Source organism: Hemitrygon akajei, chromosome 5 (genome assembly GCF_048418815.1).
Source record: "Hemitrygon akajei chromosome 5, sHemAka1.3, whole genome shotgun sequence".
NCBI classification, from domain to species: Eukaryota; Metazoa; Chordata; class Chondrichthyes; order Myliobatiformes; family Dasyatidae; genus Hemitrygon; species Hemitrygon akajei.
In genome coordinates, this window is record NC_133128.1 from 159,074,993 (window position 1) to 159,093,561 (window position 18,569).

An 18,569-nucleotide genomic window follows, 5' to 3' on the forward strand; every position below is an offset into this window, starting at 1 on the left:
ACTCCCACTTTGCAAATCATGGCCTTGCACATGAACCATTCCAACTGAAGCTGTTCATTTGATGGGCTCTCTCAGTGCTTATATGCCCCCGGCTACCTAAGCACCATAATCCCTTAAGGCCTGGAGCATTGTATAATTGTGCAATCCATTTATGACTGTGGCTTTAAAGAGCAAACACGAGGAAATCTGCAGATGCTGGAAATTCAAACAACACACACAAAATGCTGGTGGAACACAGCAGGCCAGGCAGCATCTATAGGGAGAAGCACTGTCAATGTTTCGGGCCGAGTCCCTTTGTCAGGACTCACGACCTGACGAAGGGTCTCGGCCAGAAATATCAACAGTGCTTCTCCTTATAGATGCTGCCTGGCCTGCTGTGTTCCACCATCATTTTGTGTGTGATGACTGTGGCTAATGTGATTGTTGGTTAAATATCCATAGTATTCAAGTTAGTTCTCTGAGAAGACAGGGACACAGGAAACTGATATCTGCTACAGTTCTGTTCTATTATGATACACATGCAGAGTTTACTTTGCTTTTTGAAATAGTACACTAGTCCAGCATTGTGACTTTTAGTTTCAGTGAATTGTTCAGAATCAGAATCATGTTTAATATCACTGACATACGTCATGAAATTTGTAGCAACACATAATAATGAAAACAATAAATTACAATAAGAAATATATATTAAAATAAAATAAAATTAAATAAGTATTGTACGTTTGTAGAAAGAGAGGAGAAATATACTGAGGTAGTGTTCATAGGTTCATTGCCCATTCAGGAATCTGATGGCAGAAGGGAAGAAATTGTTCCTGACACACTTGAGTGTGTGTCTTCAGGTTCCTGTACCTCCTCATTCATGGTAGCAATCAGAAAAGGGTATGTACTAGGTGATGGGGATCCTTAATGACAGATGATACCTTTTTGAGGCATTGTCTTTTGAAGGTTTCCTTGATGCTGGGGAGGCTAGTACCCATGATAGAGCTGGCTGAGTTTATAACTTTCTGCAGCCTTTCTCCAGTCCTGTGTAGAGGGCCCTCTTTACTAGACAGTGATGCAGCCAGTTAGAATGCTCTCCACGGTACATTTGTGGAAATTTGTGAATGTCTTTGATGACATACTAATTCTCCTCAAACTTCTAATGAAACATAGCCACTGTCATGCTTTCTTTGTAATTGCACCTATACATTGGGCTTAGGATAGATCCTCAGAGATGTTGACATCCAGGAACTTGTAAGTGCTCACCTTTTCCACTTCTGATCTCTCGATGAGCGCCCAAAATGGACAAGCTAGAGTGCTTCAGCTCAATTGGTAGATCCTTAGAACATTTGGTTTTCTGATTTGTACCCAAGGAACAGAAAAGACTTTCATATGATTTGCCAGACAAGCAGGTATAATCTGACCAATGTTTTATGAAGTTATACCATGAGATTTTCCACTTTATATACCAACTCCTATTGAAACGATCCTAGATTTAATTTGCCATTTTACTGCAGTCAAGTTCCAGATTGCTGGCCTTCTGCAACTATTTACTATGTTTCTCAGTCAGCAAACTATCTGGCAATTTAACACATCTTATTTGTTTAATTGCTTTCATACATTTATAGCCAGAATTTGTATTTAAGTAACATCACAACCTTAGAATTTTCTATAATGTCTCACGATCATGGATGTTTTATCACAGTTCTTTGTATTTAACCAAATTTATGAATTTGTGCATAACTCCTCTCAAATGTCAAACAATAAATGAACTGAAAATTCTAATGAACACACACACAAAATGCTGGAGGAACTCAGCAGATCAGACAGCATCTATGGAAAAGAGTACAGTCAATGTTTCGGGTCGAGACCTTTCAGCAGGACTGGAGAAAAAAGATGAGGAGTAGATTTAAAAGGTGGGGAGGGGATAGAGAAACACAAGGTGATAGGTGAAACCGGGAGGGGAAGGGATGAAGTAAAGAGCTGGGAAGTTGTCTGGTGAAAGAGACAGAAGGCCATGGAAGTAAGAAAAGGGTGGAGGAGCACCAGAGGGAGGTGATGGGTATGCAAGGAGATAAAATGAGAGAGGGAAAAGGGGATGGGGAATGGTGAAGGGTGGGGTGGGGCATTACCACATTACCGGAAGTTTGAGAAATCGATGTTCGTGCCATCTGGTTGTAGGCTACCCAGATGGATTATATATGGCGGTTTTCCTCCAACCTGAGTGTGGCCTCACCATGACAGTGGAGGAGGCCATGGAAGAACATATGGAAATGGGAATGGGAATGGGAAGTGGAATTAAAATATGTGGCCACTGGGAGATCCCGCTTTTTCTGGCAGATGGAGCATAGGTGCTCGGCAAAGCGGTCTCCCAATCTACGTCAGATCTCACCAATATACAGGAGGCCACACTAGGAACATCAAACACAGTAAATGACCCCAACAGAAGCACCGGTGAAGTGTTGCCTCACCTGGAAGAACTGTTTAGTGTCCTGACTGGTAGTAAGGGAGGAGGTGTAGGGGCAGGTGTAGCACTTGTTCCACTTGCAAGGATAAGTGCCAGGAGGAGATCAATAGAGAGGAATGAATGAACAAAGGGGTCACATCGGGAGTGATCCCTGATGAAAGCAGAAAGTGGGGAGAGGAGGGGAAGATGTGTTGGTGGTGGGATCCTGTTGGATGTGGCAGAAGTTATGGAGAATATTCACCTGCCTCCGGACTAGCCACTGCATCCAGTACATAATTCTTTGTAACTACCTTCTACTTTGTCCTCCCCTACCCCCACCTTTTTATTCTGACCACATCCTTTTTTCCAGTCCTGACAAAGGGTCTTGGCCCGAAATGTCAACTGTTTACTCTTTTCCATAGATGCTGCCTGGCCTCTTTGAGCAAGTGAATTCTTCACTTGTAGACCTCAGACAGTTTGAATTGGCAACAACATCTCCTCCACAATCTCCATCAACATAGGTGCACCATAAGACTGTGTGCTTTGTCCCCTGCTCTCTTTGTTTTATACTTATGACTGTGAGGACAAGCACAGTTCCAGTGCCATATTTAAGGTTGCTGATGACACCATTGTCATTGGCCCAATCAAAGGTAAAAAATCAGCATATAGCAGGATTGAAAATATGGCTGAGGGGTCCACAACCACCTCTCACTCAATGTCAACAAAATCAAGGAGCTGATTTTTGACTTCAGGAGAAGGAAACCAGAGGACAATGAACCAGTCCTCACTGGGGGATCAGAGGTGGAGAGGATCAGCAACTTTAAATTCCTCTGTGTTATCATTTCAGAGGATCTGTACTGGACCAAGCACGTAAGTGCAATTAGATAGATAGATAGATAGATAGATAGATAGATACTTTATTCATCCCCATGGGGAAATTCAACTTTTTTCCAATGTCCCATACACTTGTTGTAGCAAAACTGATTACATACAATACTTAACTCAGGAAAAAAAAAAATGATATGCATCTAAATCACTATCTCAAAAAGCATTAATAATAGCTTTTAAAAAGTTCTTAAGTCCTGGCGGTAGAATTGTAAAGCCTAATGGCATTGGGGAGTATTGACCTCTTCATCCTGTCTGAGGAGCATTGCATCGATAGTAACCTGTCGCTGAAACTGCTTCTCTGTCTCTGGATGGTGCTATGTAGAGGATGTTCAGAGTTATCCATAATTGACCGTAGCCTACTCAGCGCCCTTTGCTCAGCTACCGATGTTAAACTCTCCAGTACTTTGCCCACGACAGAGCCCGCCTTCCTTACCAGCTTATTAAGACGTGAGGCGTCCCTCTTCTTAATGCTTCCTCCCCAACACGCCACCACAAAGAAGACGGCGCTCTCCACAACTGACGTATAGAACATCTTCAGCATCTCACTACAGACATTGAATGACGCCAACCTTCTAAGGAAGTACAGTCGACTCTGTGCCTTCCTGCACAAGGCATCTGTGTTGGCAGTCCAGTCTAGCTTCTCATCTAACTGTACTCCCAGATACTTGTAGGTCTTAACCTGCTCCACACATTCTCCATTAATGATCACTGGCTCCATATGAGGCCTAGATCTCCTAAAGTCCACCACCATCTCCTTGGTCTTGGTGATATTGAGACGCAGGTAGTTTGAGTTGCACCATATCACAAAGTCCTGTATCAGTTTCCTATACTCCTCCTCCTGTCCATTCCTGACACACCCCACTATGGCCGTGTCATCAGCGAACTTTTGCACATGGCAGGACTCCGAGTTATATTGGAAGTCTGATGTGTACAGGGTGAACAGGACCGGAGAGAGTACGGTTCCCTGCGGCACCCCTGTGCTGCTTACCACCATGTCAGACCTACGGTCTCCCAACCGCACATACTGAGGTCTATCTGTCAAGTAGTCCACTATCCAATCCACCATGTGAGAGTCTACTCCCATCTCCGTTAGTTTGTGCCTTAAGATCTTGGGCTGGATGGTGTTAAAGGCACTAGAGAAGTCAAGGAATGTAATCCTCACAGCACAACTGACCCCATCTAGGTGAGAGAGTGATTTATGAAGAAACCACGCAAGTACCTCTCCTTTCTTAGAAGGTTAGAAAGATTTGGCATGATATCTAAAACTTTGATGTATGGTGGGGAGTATATTGACTGGTTGCATCATGGCCTGGGATGCAAACATCAATTGCCTTGAACATAAAACCCTACAAAAAGTAAAGAATACGGCCCATTCCATCATGGGTAAAAACCCTCCCCACCATTGAGCATATCTACATGGCGTGTTTTCTCATCAAAGCAGCATCCATCATTGAGGACCCCATTACCCAGGCCATACTTTTTATTCACTGCTGCCATGAGTAAGAACATACAGGAGAGTCAGGACCCACACCACCAGGTTCAGGAATAATTACTGTCTCTCAGCCATCAGGCTTTTAAACCTGAGGAGATAACTAAACTTCACTTGTTCCATCACTACACTGTTCTCACAAACTATGGACTCACTTTCAAGAACTCTTCAAAGATATTTGGTTTTTTTTCTCTCTTTCATATTTGCATAGTTGTTGTCCTTTGCACATTGGTGTTTGCCTGTCCTGTTGGATGCAGTCTTTCATTGATTCTAATGTGTATCTTGTATTCACTGTGTACGCCTGCAAGAAAATGAATCAGAATTGTATATGTGCTTTGATAATAAATTTCCTTTGAAACTTGCTCAAAAAATCCAACAGGCTATGATTAGCACAGAACATCTTGCAGGCAATGTGGAAGGACATAACAGAGCTTGTGGAATGATTCCCTAAGCAGTCTGTTACAACCATTTGGCGGACCACCTCACCATCAGAGCTCACCAATAAATACTAAGACCTAAAATCTTACTTGGCTGGCAGCGAGAGGATCCCTCCATGTCCGATCCTTGCCAAAGAATTGGTCTTTCATTCCCAATGCACATTCGGGATGGCTATGATAAGGATGAAATAATTACCCACCTCTTTGTGGATTGTGCATTTGCAAAGAAGTTCTACGCAATGACGCTTTAGGCCTCTTTTAAAAATCATAATCATCAATTTTATTTGCATTTCAGGTAATGGCATCCTGATTCTCAACATTATAACGTTAATTATTATATGAAGCAAATTAACAACTGTATATTGAATTGTAATAGATTAATTTCATGGTGATATACAGATATAACTTTTATTGTTTCCTTGCCCTCAAGACACATAGTTATCTGAATGAAATGTTGCTCGCCCTGTCTGTATACATCAATCCTGAAATAATATTTGTGTGTAATGATCATTTCAAGTAGGTCATATTTTATATTTATATATGTTTATATTTATAATATGTTTATATTTTCTTGGGTGTTTGAAAACCTGACGTGGTTTTGAGGATAACCCAGGATGGACGGAAATGTGCGTAAGTAATCCTATAACACTGCAAGTTGTGGTTTGTTATGCACACGAAGTACGATGCTACCCAAAAAAAAAGGTCCTGAATGCTCACTTCTAACGCGGGTCAATGTTCTGATAAGGCGTCTAAAAGAGAATTCGAAGAAAAGAAGGTTTCTCTAAACAGGGAATGAGATAATCTTTCTCAAATCTTGTTATGTAATTGTAATAAAAATCCATGCTGCCTCTTATATATTTCTTGATTTCATTATAACAGGGAAAATGAAATTGCAAACTCAAGTGACTCGTTATATACGTTCGGATGAAAATGTCTAATCTTACAGATGATACTGTACACAATCAATCATAAAGATAAAACAATTATATCTAAACACTATTCCAGATCATAATGATTTGCTATTTGTGTTTAGATTGTCTGAAGCATTTTACCCAGTGTAGTATTTGATGCGGTGTGTCGTTTTAAGTATAAATAGAAACTAATTGAAAAGCAGAGTATTTATATTTCACCATTTATAAAGCGCTGATATTTTTCTTCAGTGATATATTTCCCCAATAACTATTTTAATTCTGTCTTTATCAAAGTTAAACTCTTGGCAGATTATACCATTACTAAAATATGCTTCGCGAATTAGCACTTATATAAAGGAGAGAAACAACCCATTCACTCAACTTGTACTGAGGTCGCACATGTCTGTGGGACTGCACAACAAAAAGAATCAAGTAAGGTGGGCATTTTTAATGCAGGGTGGTGCATTACAAAGTGAGAATCCGTACTAATTAGTTATTTTTAAAAAACAACATACTGATAAATAGTCCACTTAACTAGTGCATCTATTTATGCTTTTAAAATTCGTATGTAAGAAGTTTTGCTACCCCGCCATAAAGCTCTAGATTAATAAAAATAATTCTATAATATTGGCAAAAGGAACTCAAACAAGATTTTTAACAATTATTTCTTCTGGGAATTGGCCTATCTGTCGTAAATTTATTGTTTTCAAAATATCATACATTAACTATCCCAAAAGACTAGCAGGCTGTGAGGGCTAAATCCGATGTATTGATTTTGCTTCTTTCAATTGATCTGTGTGAGAGTTGAGTGTGCCTCCTCCCACCGTGTTTGAAGCGAATTCCAGCTGCAAATAAGGTTGGTGATTGGTACTAATATTGATTCTGATACGATAGATCTTGCTCAATATACTGTTCGGAGACTGGTCACGTTTAATAAATGATGTAATTCGCCCAATTGCCAGCAGATGGGCGCATTAACCCTGGTCCTATCATGTACTTCCATCTATAATTCCATACGAGTCATAAGTTTCAATTTGTTATTTTCCGAGTCCACCAGAATACACAATTATCATTAGCGAATAACCTCGCATCCAGGACAGAAGTATCGAGACGGAGTTCCGCCAGAATTCGGAACAACATTCAGATTATGTATTCCAATGAATAAATATTTATAATTAATGCATCGGGAATCTTTTCCTTTCTCTATCAACTATGTCTAAATTCAAAAGTAGTTTATAGTTCCCAAATCGGAGTTAATTTGCGGCATGCACTTACTAGATGCTGCCCCAATATTTAGCCTAAACTTAAAGAAATTTAAGAGGGAAGATTCTGGAATTATCTTATTTTGCTTATTGGGATATATTCGAAATAGTGTGCAGGGTAATATCCATATGGATGCGGTCAGTGAGATGCACGGAGCAAATTCATGCTTAACATTTTCATCCATTCTTACACTGGAGCACGTGGTAATTTTCCAGCGGAAAAGAGAAGCCTGTGGAGAAATAATCGGCAATAATTGTGTGGTGGTTTCTTCGAATCGTCTTTCGTTTTAATTATGTGTTGAAATAGAATTCGCGCCTGTGATCGTTTTATATTCAACTCACAATTTTTCGTTTTTTTTTAGCAAATGTGGCGGCGCAGGATCAGCAAATAGAATTACATTAATAACCGTATTCCAATTTCAGACTAATTGCAGTTACGTGCGGGAGTGAACACACCGTTTGAAACTGCGAAAGTGCATGCGGCTCTTGCACGTAAACGGCATTTTAAAATGGTATTTAACAATCTTGTGGTTTTAAATGGCACGGCCTTTTGAGTGAATATCAATACGTTTCGCTCTTCGTAACATGCATCCTTTAAAATTGTTTTTAGTATAATCTAGAAAGATGATAAGAAATACGATTGATTGTAAATGAGAGAGAAGAGCGTCAACTTTTCAGGCGATTTTACTGCACGGTTCTGTAATAATATACGTGTTTAGTGTAGCATTCGGACTTTAAGGGAGGTATAAGTTTGTTACCAGATGAACAGTTCTACGGGGCATATTATGACCTTTAAAATTGTTCCGATCGATGCGCCTGGAGCTCAGAGTATAACACAGCTGTTTGACAGCACTTAACGTTTGACTTCTAAGTTGACCAATTTTCTTACACGACGGATACAGTCCAGGGCGTTATGGAGAGTTGTGGTTCAGTTGCACACATCATTTCCACACTGAATCCGTCTGTGTGGGGAAATGCACGTGAGCATTAACTGTCATTCATCTACATTTCAGGTCAAAGAAAACATTTTAAACTATTATGATATTCAAAGAGCTGCTTAGACATAAGGTTTTTTTTGTGTAGGATCATGAGATTAATATCCCAGGACCGATTGTTCCGCCATAATGCACATAACGCCTATGTTGTGTTTTACACGGCACATGTTGTTTTATTTCATATCTAAGCAAATGTTTCAATTAACAGTTACTTTCTCTAAGCCAGTGGAAACGTCGAATAAAGCTAACTTCACCTTTCTTCCATAACAGTAACTGTTTGTAGCTTTAATGTCCTCCGAGTCAACTGCATTAAAGCGCGCCAAACTATACCCGGTCAAAGTCTGGTTGGAAAACTCACAATTAGAAACCGCTAATAGTTGTCCTCGTTGCACTACTCATGTTTTAATTCGATTTTAATGGACAGATGTAAAAGATAATGGCAAAAATTAGGGGAGTGCTCGAATAATGCCCAACTGTTTGTCGCAATCGAGGTCAAACTTTCAGAAGACTGAACCATCTCATATTTACTGTAGGGAGGGAGGGAGAGAAGGAGAGAGAGAGAGAGAGAGAGAGAGAGAGAGAGAGAGAGAGAGAGAGAGAGAGAGAGAGAGAGAGAGAGAGAGAGAGAGAGAGAGAGAGAGAGAGAGAGAGAGAGGGAGGGAGGGAGAGAGGGGGGGGGAGAGAAGGAGAGAGAGAGAGAGAGAGAGAGAGAGAGAGAGAGAGAGAGAGAGAGAGAGAGAGAGAGAGAGAGAGAGAGAGAGAGACAATCAGTACAATTGGGATAGACTTCCAGCGAAACCTGTAGAAAACTGGTAACAAAAACTACTACATATTACACCTAGCAGCAGGGGATCTGGCGTTCTGAGTCTTAACAACTAGCTGAATGCAAAAAAAAAGTGATAGACGCACCAGGCTTTGTGCGAATTGTTTCGGCTATCGTTCATTGGAATAAACAGGCGGTATAAACACACGAGCGAAGTTGAAAATAATGACGTTGCGTTGGCTGTGAGTGACAGAGAAAGATCTCAGTTCTGACAGCTAGATTCTTTGTTGGCACAGCAGCCAATCGTTGATTTTTACGACACAATAGTGTGGCCAAAGTTGTAGTATAAAAAGCCGTGTTGGAATATATGAGATTTACCAGTGCGCTTGGCCATATCCCAGCCCACAAGTCTCTTAACACACTTTTAACTGGAGACAGAAGAGGATCCAGCAAAAGATTTGGGAACATGCAAGCATCGCAAGTGCTCATTTACCTGGCTCTCTTTGGTGCACTTGCTCGAGTAGGTGGCAGAGATGGTGCGCACGCGAATCTGACAGATATTAAAACGGAATCGCTAGAAAAAGGGCCAGATAGTGACTATAACGTGTCCGAGTGTTCAGCTTGTAGGTGGAGGAAGGAGAATAAAGCACTGAGACTGGAGTCTATCAAATCGCAAATTCTGAGCAAACTGCGCCTCAAAGAAGCACCCAACATTAGCCGGGATACAGTGAACCAACTTTTACCGAAAGCTCCTCCTCTGCAACGGCTACTTGATCAATATGATATCCAAGGGGATGATAATAATGATGCCTTATTAGAAGAGGACGATTATCATGCTACCACTGAAACTCTCATCACCATGGCCACGGAGCGTAAGTAGGCCAGTAGAATTATAAGTAACATTTCAGCAGTAAACTAACTATTTTCTGCGTACAACGGCTGATGTAATACAACATTTCAATTTGTGTGCTGCCATAATGTTTACACCTTTTTTTTCTCAATTGATAGACTAATATCACTGGGTGTAGGTTATTATGTGAGTTGCACTTAAAGCAAACGGCTCGACAAAGATTTTATTAGCCATGGTAATCGCGACCTCATTGTGATCTTTTCATCTGTTCTGTTTCAAAAGGCTTCCCTTTCCTTTACAATACGCACCAACATACTAAGGTTGTAACTCACTTAACGAGAAGTGTAAACTTTAAGGAAAAAAGAATCTTTATTTGTCCACGTTATAGCTGTTCAGAAGAATTCACAAACACGCTCTGTTGGAGTTTAAGCAAGGACATCTTAACTAGCAACATTTTATATTTCCTGTACACCTGAATCTTGGGAAACCATGTTTATAACCTAGGACTATAAAAGCACCATTTTTATGAGCCATCAATTCAAAACTAAATTTGCTCAATCAAGTTATATTTTAGTTGAGGAGAAATTATTATTCAGTCCAGGTGACCCTATGAACCTTAGCTGAGTTAGACCCTTGCAAACTGTCGCAGAAGCTATTGCTGGGAAACAAATGAATGTAACTAATGAGGATTACGCAAGCTTTCAAAAAGAACTTTCAATTGCGGATTTGAACAATTTATATTCTAACTTAAAGCTCTTCGGTTTTTCCATCACGGTTTCCAAAATAACATTTTACGTTTCGCAATATAGCTGACTGGTTTCCTTCATTCCAAGAGAGTTGGAAAGAATGATTCTATTGTCCCACAGGCATATTAGTGTTCATTGTAGAGGAATAACTTAATAGCTACTAGCAAATGGTGTCATGACCTCAGTGTGTCATTAGGGTCATTTTAACTGCAAAGCATGTGACGGGTAACTGCAGCTGCCTGAACGCTCTGACAGCCTGGGTTGGATACGAAATGCTAGATCTGCAAAAATTGGACGATTGATATGCAGTCAGAAAGATAAGATTGAAACCAATTTATGGTGGAATTCTCATAAGTGTTTATATTGAAGAAAAATGGACGGGGGGAGGGGGGAGTGGCATATAGATCTGCTCCCAAGTAGTAATTGCCATGCTGCAAATGAAAAGTGTTAATTTGCCAGTCAAATTAACCACCACAATTCAGCTGCAAATAAATATTTCAGTTTAAACATACATTTGCTATACATGTACTCTATTTTTTAAAAGCCAGCATCGTGACAATGGCTTTTTCCAGCGAATATATTTCCCTAAACCCGATTTACTGTTAAAATGCTATGCCTGTGACCTTTTCTCCTTAAATACTCTTTCAGAAAAGAGACGGCAAACAGTGTCTTGCTCTTTCACTGCATGTGATTCGCTGTGTATAATGGATTTTTTAAAAAAAAAATAATATTTGAAGATAGGATTAAAGTAATCCCATTCACGTGTATTATTTAAATTGTTTTAAAGCTGAACCTAGTGTCCAAGTCGACGACAAACCGAAATGTTGTTCCTTCAAGATCAGCCCCAAAATGCAATTTAATAAAGTAGTCAAAGCCCATCTCTGGATATACCTGCGGCCAGTGAAACAAACCACAACGGTCTTTATGCAAATTCTACGACTAAAGCCAGTGGGGCAGGAATGGACGAATCATACACCAATTCGCTCTTTAAAATTCGACATTAACTCTGGCACTGGCCATTGGCAAAGTATAGACTTCAAACGCGTACTACAGAACTGGCTCAAGCAACCCGAAACGAACTGGGGCATCCAAATAAACGCATCTGATATCAACGGACTCGACCTGGCTGTCACCTCCCCGGGAGTGGGGGAGGAAGGATTGGTAAGCGGTATTCTATTGAACACTACATGCAGTATACAGTAATATTTGTAATACCAGTTAATAAAGGGGCGTTGCATGCCAAACGTTCATTGGTCAATATACTAAAAATCTGAATGCTTTTTTTAATTTAAAGGTACCTTAAATACTTTTGAAAGTCATTGAGTTAAGGCCGGCAGGTAATACCCTGCTGCTAGATAATATTAAACGTATCCATAGACACGTCCACGGATGAGTAAATATGATGAGTTCTTTAACTCACAAGTTCACGGACTGTTGCTAGATTACAAATTTCTCTGCTTTCCAAAATCGTCATATCTAAAATATTTGCATTTGATTTTCAACTTCAGCTAAATAAAATCAGATAGAGCGAACGATTAAAAGTATGTTACTGATCATTCAATAAACTCATGTCTGGCAGCTTGATTTACTTTAATCTTTGAACATAATACGCACAGGGAATGGGACATGCCAATGCCTTTCCATTTTGAATAATAAAATACAGAGTCAAAATGAAATAACTTTATTGCGAATTTACTGCTGGATATTCGAGACGATATTTTATATTTCCCTTCAAACTTATGCCCAATATAACACGAACATGTCGTTAATTTTAACATAATTACAGAAGAATATGCACGATCGAACGTAACAACTTCCCACGGCCTCCTTACATTCTTAATCTTATGAAATATTGGGTAGAATCAAGTAAGCAATTAGAATTGGCTGAACTATGTTGAGAGCCTTCTTGATTTGTGAAAAGTACTCTCTCCGCGAACCGCCTTCCCCCACCGACCCACACCCAGCAAAAAGATACCCTCTTCCTACCATCAAAAATATCACAAATAGAACACTATACGAGCATGAGTCAGTATTTAGCAGGGTGAACAAAATATGTTTATTCCTTTTGAATACATTTAGCTAACTGTTTTTAAAACGTATCAACTCTTGCAAAATGTTGAAGACTTCAACAGTGTAAGTTTTTAAATCCATCCACGTCATAGAAAGGACTTTGGTAGTATCTGGGTATCGTAATCGCCAGGGAGAAAGAAAACATTGCACTCCGTTTAGTAGTGACTTGCTATGACACGATTCGGAATTATTACTAAGAACGTATTTGCCAGCGTTAACACGACGTAGACAATGTGAACTGTAGAGTTTCCAATTTCCTAGCTGCATTTTGTGGATGTAATTTGGGACGGAATTTATGCGATTCACTGCAATGACACAGGAGGATTGCTTTGAACAGTAAACGGTTTAACAACAAGAGACGCGAGAAAAAGAATTAAGAGATATTAAAAGAGCATTGTGCGTTTGAATGAGAATTTTCACGGAATGGCAATTTAAAAGCGTTACCTAGGATTTAATTAAAAAAAAATTCAAACAAACTTAAAACGATTTGGATTTCTTACGCCGTGAAGGATGTTTAATCCAGGATTGTCGTCCTCCCCCATAACACCAACATTCAGCAGGGGTGATTAAATACCGTATTCATACTCAGAAGAAAGCCCTAAAAATTTACCATTTATGTCCCTACATGAACTCTGATGTCGTTTTAGAGGGGTAGAAACATCAGTTTATGGTTCACAGGAAGAGTTTCCAATGACATCACAAACTACGACACTCCAGGAACCAAGAGACATTTATTGTCTGAACAGGAAATTGTCCAAGTGAGGGCGCTCAATTTAATTTTAAAATTACTAGAGCCGCATTGAATAAGTGTTTCTCGGTAGCCGTAGAAAGAAAGATCCGCGAAGAAAGAAAAACTGAGGTTTTTAAGGTTTAATACAATGAAAACATTTCATTTACCCTTGTTCTGCAAGAGCCTGGATCAGAATTGTCTTCCGCCCAGTTACGGTTTCTGAAGACTGATTTCGTTTGTTCCGAGAGAGGACCCGGGACATATTTCAGTTCCTTTGCATGTTTTTACAATCTTTTTAATAAAGTGACTCTTAAAATGCAACTAAAAGATAAAAATACTCATCTTTTCACATCTTCTTCCACTCAGTGATGGTGTTATAGGAACGATGGATCTGTGAATTATAGATTTATTTCTCCCCACGTTTATAAAACCTATGAGTAAAGTGGACATGCCGTGTACTATATTTAAAAGAAGAGTCAAGTGGCCTTTTCAGAATTCAACTTGACGAACAAAAATTACCCTGAAAAGGAAGGGGGAGCTCATATTTGGATGAAAATGCACTGATCTCTATCCCAAAGTAGTAATGTAAATAATCAGCGGAGAAGATTTCTTTTATAACTTTCAGAATTAATTCCAAAGTTAACTTGAATAGTATTCCCGTAGATCTCCAACTAGTTTTGGCCAGAGATTGGGCCAAATAAGGAGGCTCCATCAATGTATTATTTTTTTTTAGCCTTTATGCATTCCCACAAAATTACGGAAGACAAGAATAATGGAATCAATGTATCCATTTTTATAGCCCCTGGTTTATATCCAAGGTTTAAAGGTGTGCTTGACATTCGGAGCTCTAACTCCCAGTTCAACGATTTTGCAAAATGCAGCAGATAATGTTAGGTATCAAATAATACAATAATCAGGCTTAATTAGAAATCTCAAATTCTATTTCCAATAAGTCTTTCATCCTCTATCTATGTAAAATCTTCCTAATAGTCATTAAAATGACAGCGCGCAAGAAAATGTTTGCCCCGCTACTCAACAGCTGGAAAATGTCACGGAATCCCTTGCGACTGTATTTAACTTCTGCTCAATATTTTCCAATTCCTCAGCTGGCTTTTATGGATTCTCTCAGCTTCCATGCTAGATTTTATGCTTTAACGAAAACCAGAGCATCTCCGAGGGAGAAAAGACAAGGAATAAAATCAAAACACAATTCTGCATTTTCTTTCAGCGGTTCCTGAAACGTTCATATATTGAAGTTTCCTTTAACTTCTTTCCTCTTTTTTTCTCTCTCTGAACAGCAACCGTTTCTCGAAGTAAAGGTGACAGAAACATCAAAACGATCCAGAAGGAATCTTGGGCTTGACTGTGATGAGCACTCGACCGAATCGCGCTGCTGTCGTTATCCCCTCACAGTAGACTTTGAGGCTTTCGGCTGGGACTGGATTATAGCGCCCAAGAGATACAAAGCCAATTACTGCTCAGGACAATGCGAGTACATGTTCCTGCAAAAGTTCCCCCACACCCACCTTGTACAGCAGGCCAACCCTAGGGGTTCGGCGGGGCCCTGCTGCACCCCAACGAAGATGTCGCCTATAAATATGTTATATTTTAATGGAAGAGAACAAATCATCTATGGAAAAATCCCAGCGATGGTAGTGGATCGTTGTGGCTGTTCCTGAGAACGACCAAAAAGACAGGAGGATGCGTCCCTACAACTGGACGTGCGAAATATGGTCGTACCAACGATTTTCTGCATCACCCAGTACTGTGCAATAGGCAAAGAAGAGATTGTATTTGTGTATGCTCCCCCCACCCCCAAAGAAATGAATAATATGGGCCGAACCAGAACAGCGAGATTCCGATACACCTAATGAATTCAACGGTCCGGTCTACTATTCCACTTCAAAAGAGGAGCGAGTACACATTGCTAGCAAGGCCCCAACATCCCACATAAAACCATCCAAATCTGAATAAGCGCGAAAAATTTCAATTCCAAATTTGACAAGTTAAAAGTATAGGGCATTTCCGATGTATAGAAAAAAATGTCATTGCATGTGTTTAAAACGAGTTCAGAAGTTTTCTGACATAGACTTGACACTTCACTCCCCAGATCATCAACCAAACGGTATTCGTGTATTTGCAACAGATAAAAACGTTGTACTTACAATGTTTAACTCTCGGTTCAGATAAACAGAACATTTACATTATCAAGTCGTCTGAACTACTCTAAACTTGAATTTTATGCATTGGCATTACGGGAAAGATGGACTGTCTTTCGAAGCTAACAGAAGCACTATGTCTGTGGACAACGTTTAAGGCAAAAGACACAGGAAAACCACAAGTCTAATAAGTGTTAAGACCCTGTTTGAATTCTGCCTTGGCAACGCTACAGTTTGCACTATGGCAAGCCAATAGAGAGAACTGAATTGGTTGCTACGAAGTTGTAAAAACTGAATTTGATATGACTGCTTTGTTCGTTGAAATAATATGTTCATGACATTCATTTTGTAAATGTTCTTTTTTTTCCTTTTCATTTTTTTTCCACTGTTGATTCGATATAACAGGTTTATGAAGAGCAAAGTTTGATACAACTTACGTTAGGTGCTCAATGAACAAGGGCGCTTGCTTTTGCTGTATCTCAAATAAAATACACGACAGAAGACACACGAGAGAAAGCAGTAAAAAGGAAAGGGACTGATAGATTGTGCGGATTATGAACATAATGGAATTGCAATGGGCGCAATGGCGCGGCGATCTCATTTCCTGAAATCCAAGAAGCAGTGGTTGATGGCAGAATAGAGGGGCTAATGAAGAATATGATATTGTACAGAATCAACTTTGTACATTATTCGGCTCGGGTCATTATATCGTTCACATTAAAAGTGATTATTTTATTAAATATACAACTTTAAAATTTATTATTTTGCGAACTATTTTGACTTTATTTGAAAACATACTTCCTAATTCTGTATGGAAGATCAAACATGAATAATGAAGGCGTTGTTGAATAATTCCTCCACAGTTTCAGCTCCTTCTCTTCATGGTAGAAACTCTGATTAAATTGCCAGCACATTTCCCAATCTGTTGCAAGTTTCCACAAACTCAACCATATGCATAAATATGCATTAACATCCCCAATGTAGACCTACAGCCACTTAATTCTCCAATATACAAACCGATTTTATGAACATTTTGGAAGCCAGAAAGCGGATTTGAATCCAAGCACATCTTTAGGGCACTGGAACAATAAGATGGTGACTGCATCCTAGATTTATGCCAATTTTGTACCACGGTAATGACAACAGTATTAATTTACCACCAGAGGTTATCAAGTGATTAAATTGATGTTCGGTTTAATTAGTGTCCCACTTCATGTTGTTAGTCAGGCAATAAACGATTACAGTAATTACAGAGAAGCATTCAATGGCGATTATAGGCTTCGGAATTAGCAATTTAAACCATCAGACTACATAAGTATACAGATTCCAAAATATCCGTTCAGCAATGTTTACAAGGCTTACAATGTGAGCCCGTGAAGAGGGTTGCCAACCTCCAGACATGTCTTGGTCTCGAAGAAGAGACCAAGGCAAAATCTTGATAATGGGGAAGCAAATAATACGTTATGTTTAACCCACCCCGAATTTCTTTAATCACTTTCTCTTATTAGTTCTAAAATATTGGAGGTGGAGGAAATGGTCGTTTGGAGCTGGTGATGGAAGGGGATGGTCGGGTGATAAAACGCCAGGAATTTACTCAACCAGAACTGTCAATCTTGCTGAGATTAACTGCTAAATTGGTATGCGTATTGAGAAGATCAAGCAATTTGTTAGCTTTCTCTATGCACACAGTAATTCCCAAATATAAGGAGGAGCTATAATAGCAATTCACTCTGAAGCAATACGTACCAACACCATCAACTCTTCCTTAGTGTAACAAAAGATTTGACAACATCGATAACCCACTGACCTACTGGCATTACCGAAGGGGGCAATGGGTCAAAGGGTTATCAGCAATTATCTACTCCTATTAGGTTAACATAAATCCCAACGTTTACTGCCAATTGATTGTAAGGCTTCAAGATGTTCACGGAACATTTCAGATACAAAAAACACGTGGCAAAAAGTAATGAACAAACTGTTATGATCTCATTAAGCGGGTGCAGAAATAATATTTCATTTACATCCAATGTTTTTTTTGTATGCACTGTAGCAAACCAATACAAGAATGCCAAATCCTGAGTTGTCCAATAATAAATAATTATTAAATGCTTTCCAGATTTGGAAGCATTCGTCATATTTGTCACCATAACTCCATAAAGTACTTATCAGTTTATTCCTAATCAAGTGGTCCCTGTATCTTCAATATCTTTCACAGACAAAATCTAAATCTCAGCATACATCGTACGCCTTCTGTGCAAATATGACCCAATGTTATGAGCTAGTGTCCCTTTTTAATGTGTCTAGGTTATCTACCAATGTTACATCACATAGTCGCCACTTTTACTAGCGTTACTTCTTCCTTTAAAAAGGTTTGCCCCTTTCGGAGATGACCCTCGATTGTTCAAACAGGGCGCACATCGCTGGCAGAAATGATTCCATAGCCTAAAAATAAACTTTAAGAAACGTACTCACACTTGGAGAGCAGAACAGTCACCCTTCGCTATTGCCGTCGTGTTAGGGGCAGCGCAGCACGCGGATATGAGTGTCAAGCAGCGCCCTGGCCCCGCACAACATGCATTTTAATCACCAGAGCGACTGCTCCCCCTGGTCGGGGCAATGACACCAAAGCCCGGCTGCCACCTGGCAGGGTGACAGGCCCCGCGCGCGGACGGCGCGGCGGCCGGCGCGCGTCTCCCCGTGTGACCGGCTGTGGGTGCTCTATGTGCGTGCAGGTGGAGGGGGTGGGGGGCGGCGGGAGGGAGGTGAGAGCGAGCGAGCCCTCGGGTTATTCCCAGCTCGGAAGCAGCACGCGGAGACTCTCAGATGAGTCACTGGTGCCACGTG

General features: G+C 40.0%; 1 protein-coding gene and 1 long non-coding RNA gene across 3 annotated transcripts in view; one reads left to right on the forward strand and one right to left on the reverse strand.

The window, feature by feature from the left end:
* LOC140728372 (uncharacterized) overlaps positions 1–18,340 on the reverse strand; it is a 106,154-nt gene extending 87,814 nt beyond the window's left edge. The window contains exon 1 of one of the 2 annotated variants that reach the window (XR_012099057.1): positions 18,198–18,340. This is a non-coding gene — a long non-coding RNA (uncharacterized lncRNA). Of the gene's footprint in view, positions 1–18,193 lie in introns of both variants that reach the window. The other variant, XR_012099058.1, reaches the window with a different exon arrangement.
* mstnb (myostatin b) lies at positions 9,430–16,484 on the forward strand. Its single transcript, XM_073046989.1, has 3 exons — positions 9,430–10,042; positions 11,554–11,927; positions 14,865–16,484. The coding sequence occupies exons 1-3, from the start codon at positions 9,538–9,540 to the stop codon at positions 15,243–15,245; spliced, it is 1,260 nt and encodes a 419-aa protein (XP_072903090.1). The 5' UTR covers positions 9,430–9,537; the 3' UTR covers positions 15,246–16,484.
* Positions 18,341–18,569: the final 229 nt, after the last annotated feature.

What these genes read in the sequence shown, in the direction of transcription:
- mstnb (XM_073046989.1), top strand. Translation starts at nt 9,538, where the DNA reads ATGAGATTTACCAGTGCGCTTGGCCATATCCCAGCCCACAAGTCTCTT. An exon ending in CATCACCATGGCCACGGAGC is followed by an intron (nt 10,043 to 11,553) that starts GTAAGTAGGCCA and finishes ATTGTTTTAAAG; the next exon opens with CTGAACCTAGTGTCCAAGTC. An exon ending in GAGTGGGGGAGGAAGGATTG is followed by an intron (nt 11,928 to 14,864) that starts GTAAGCGGTATT and finishes CTCTCTGAACAG; the next exon opens with CAACCGTTTCTCGAAGTAAA.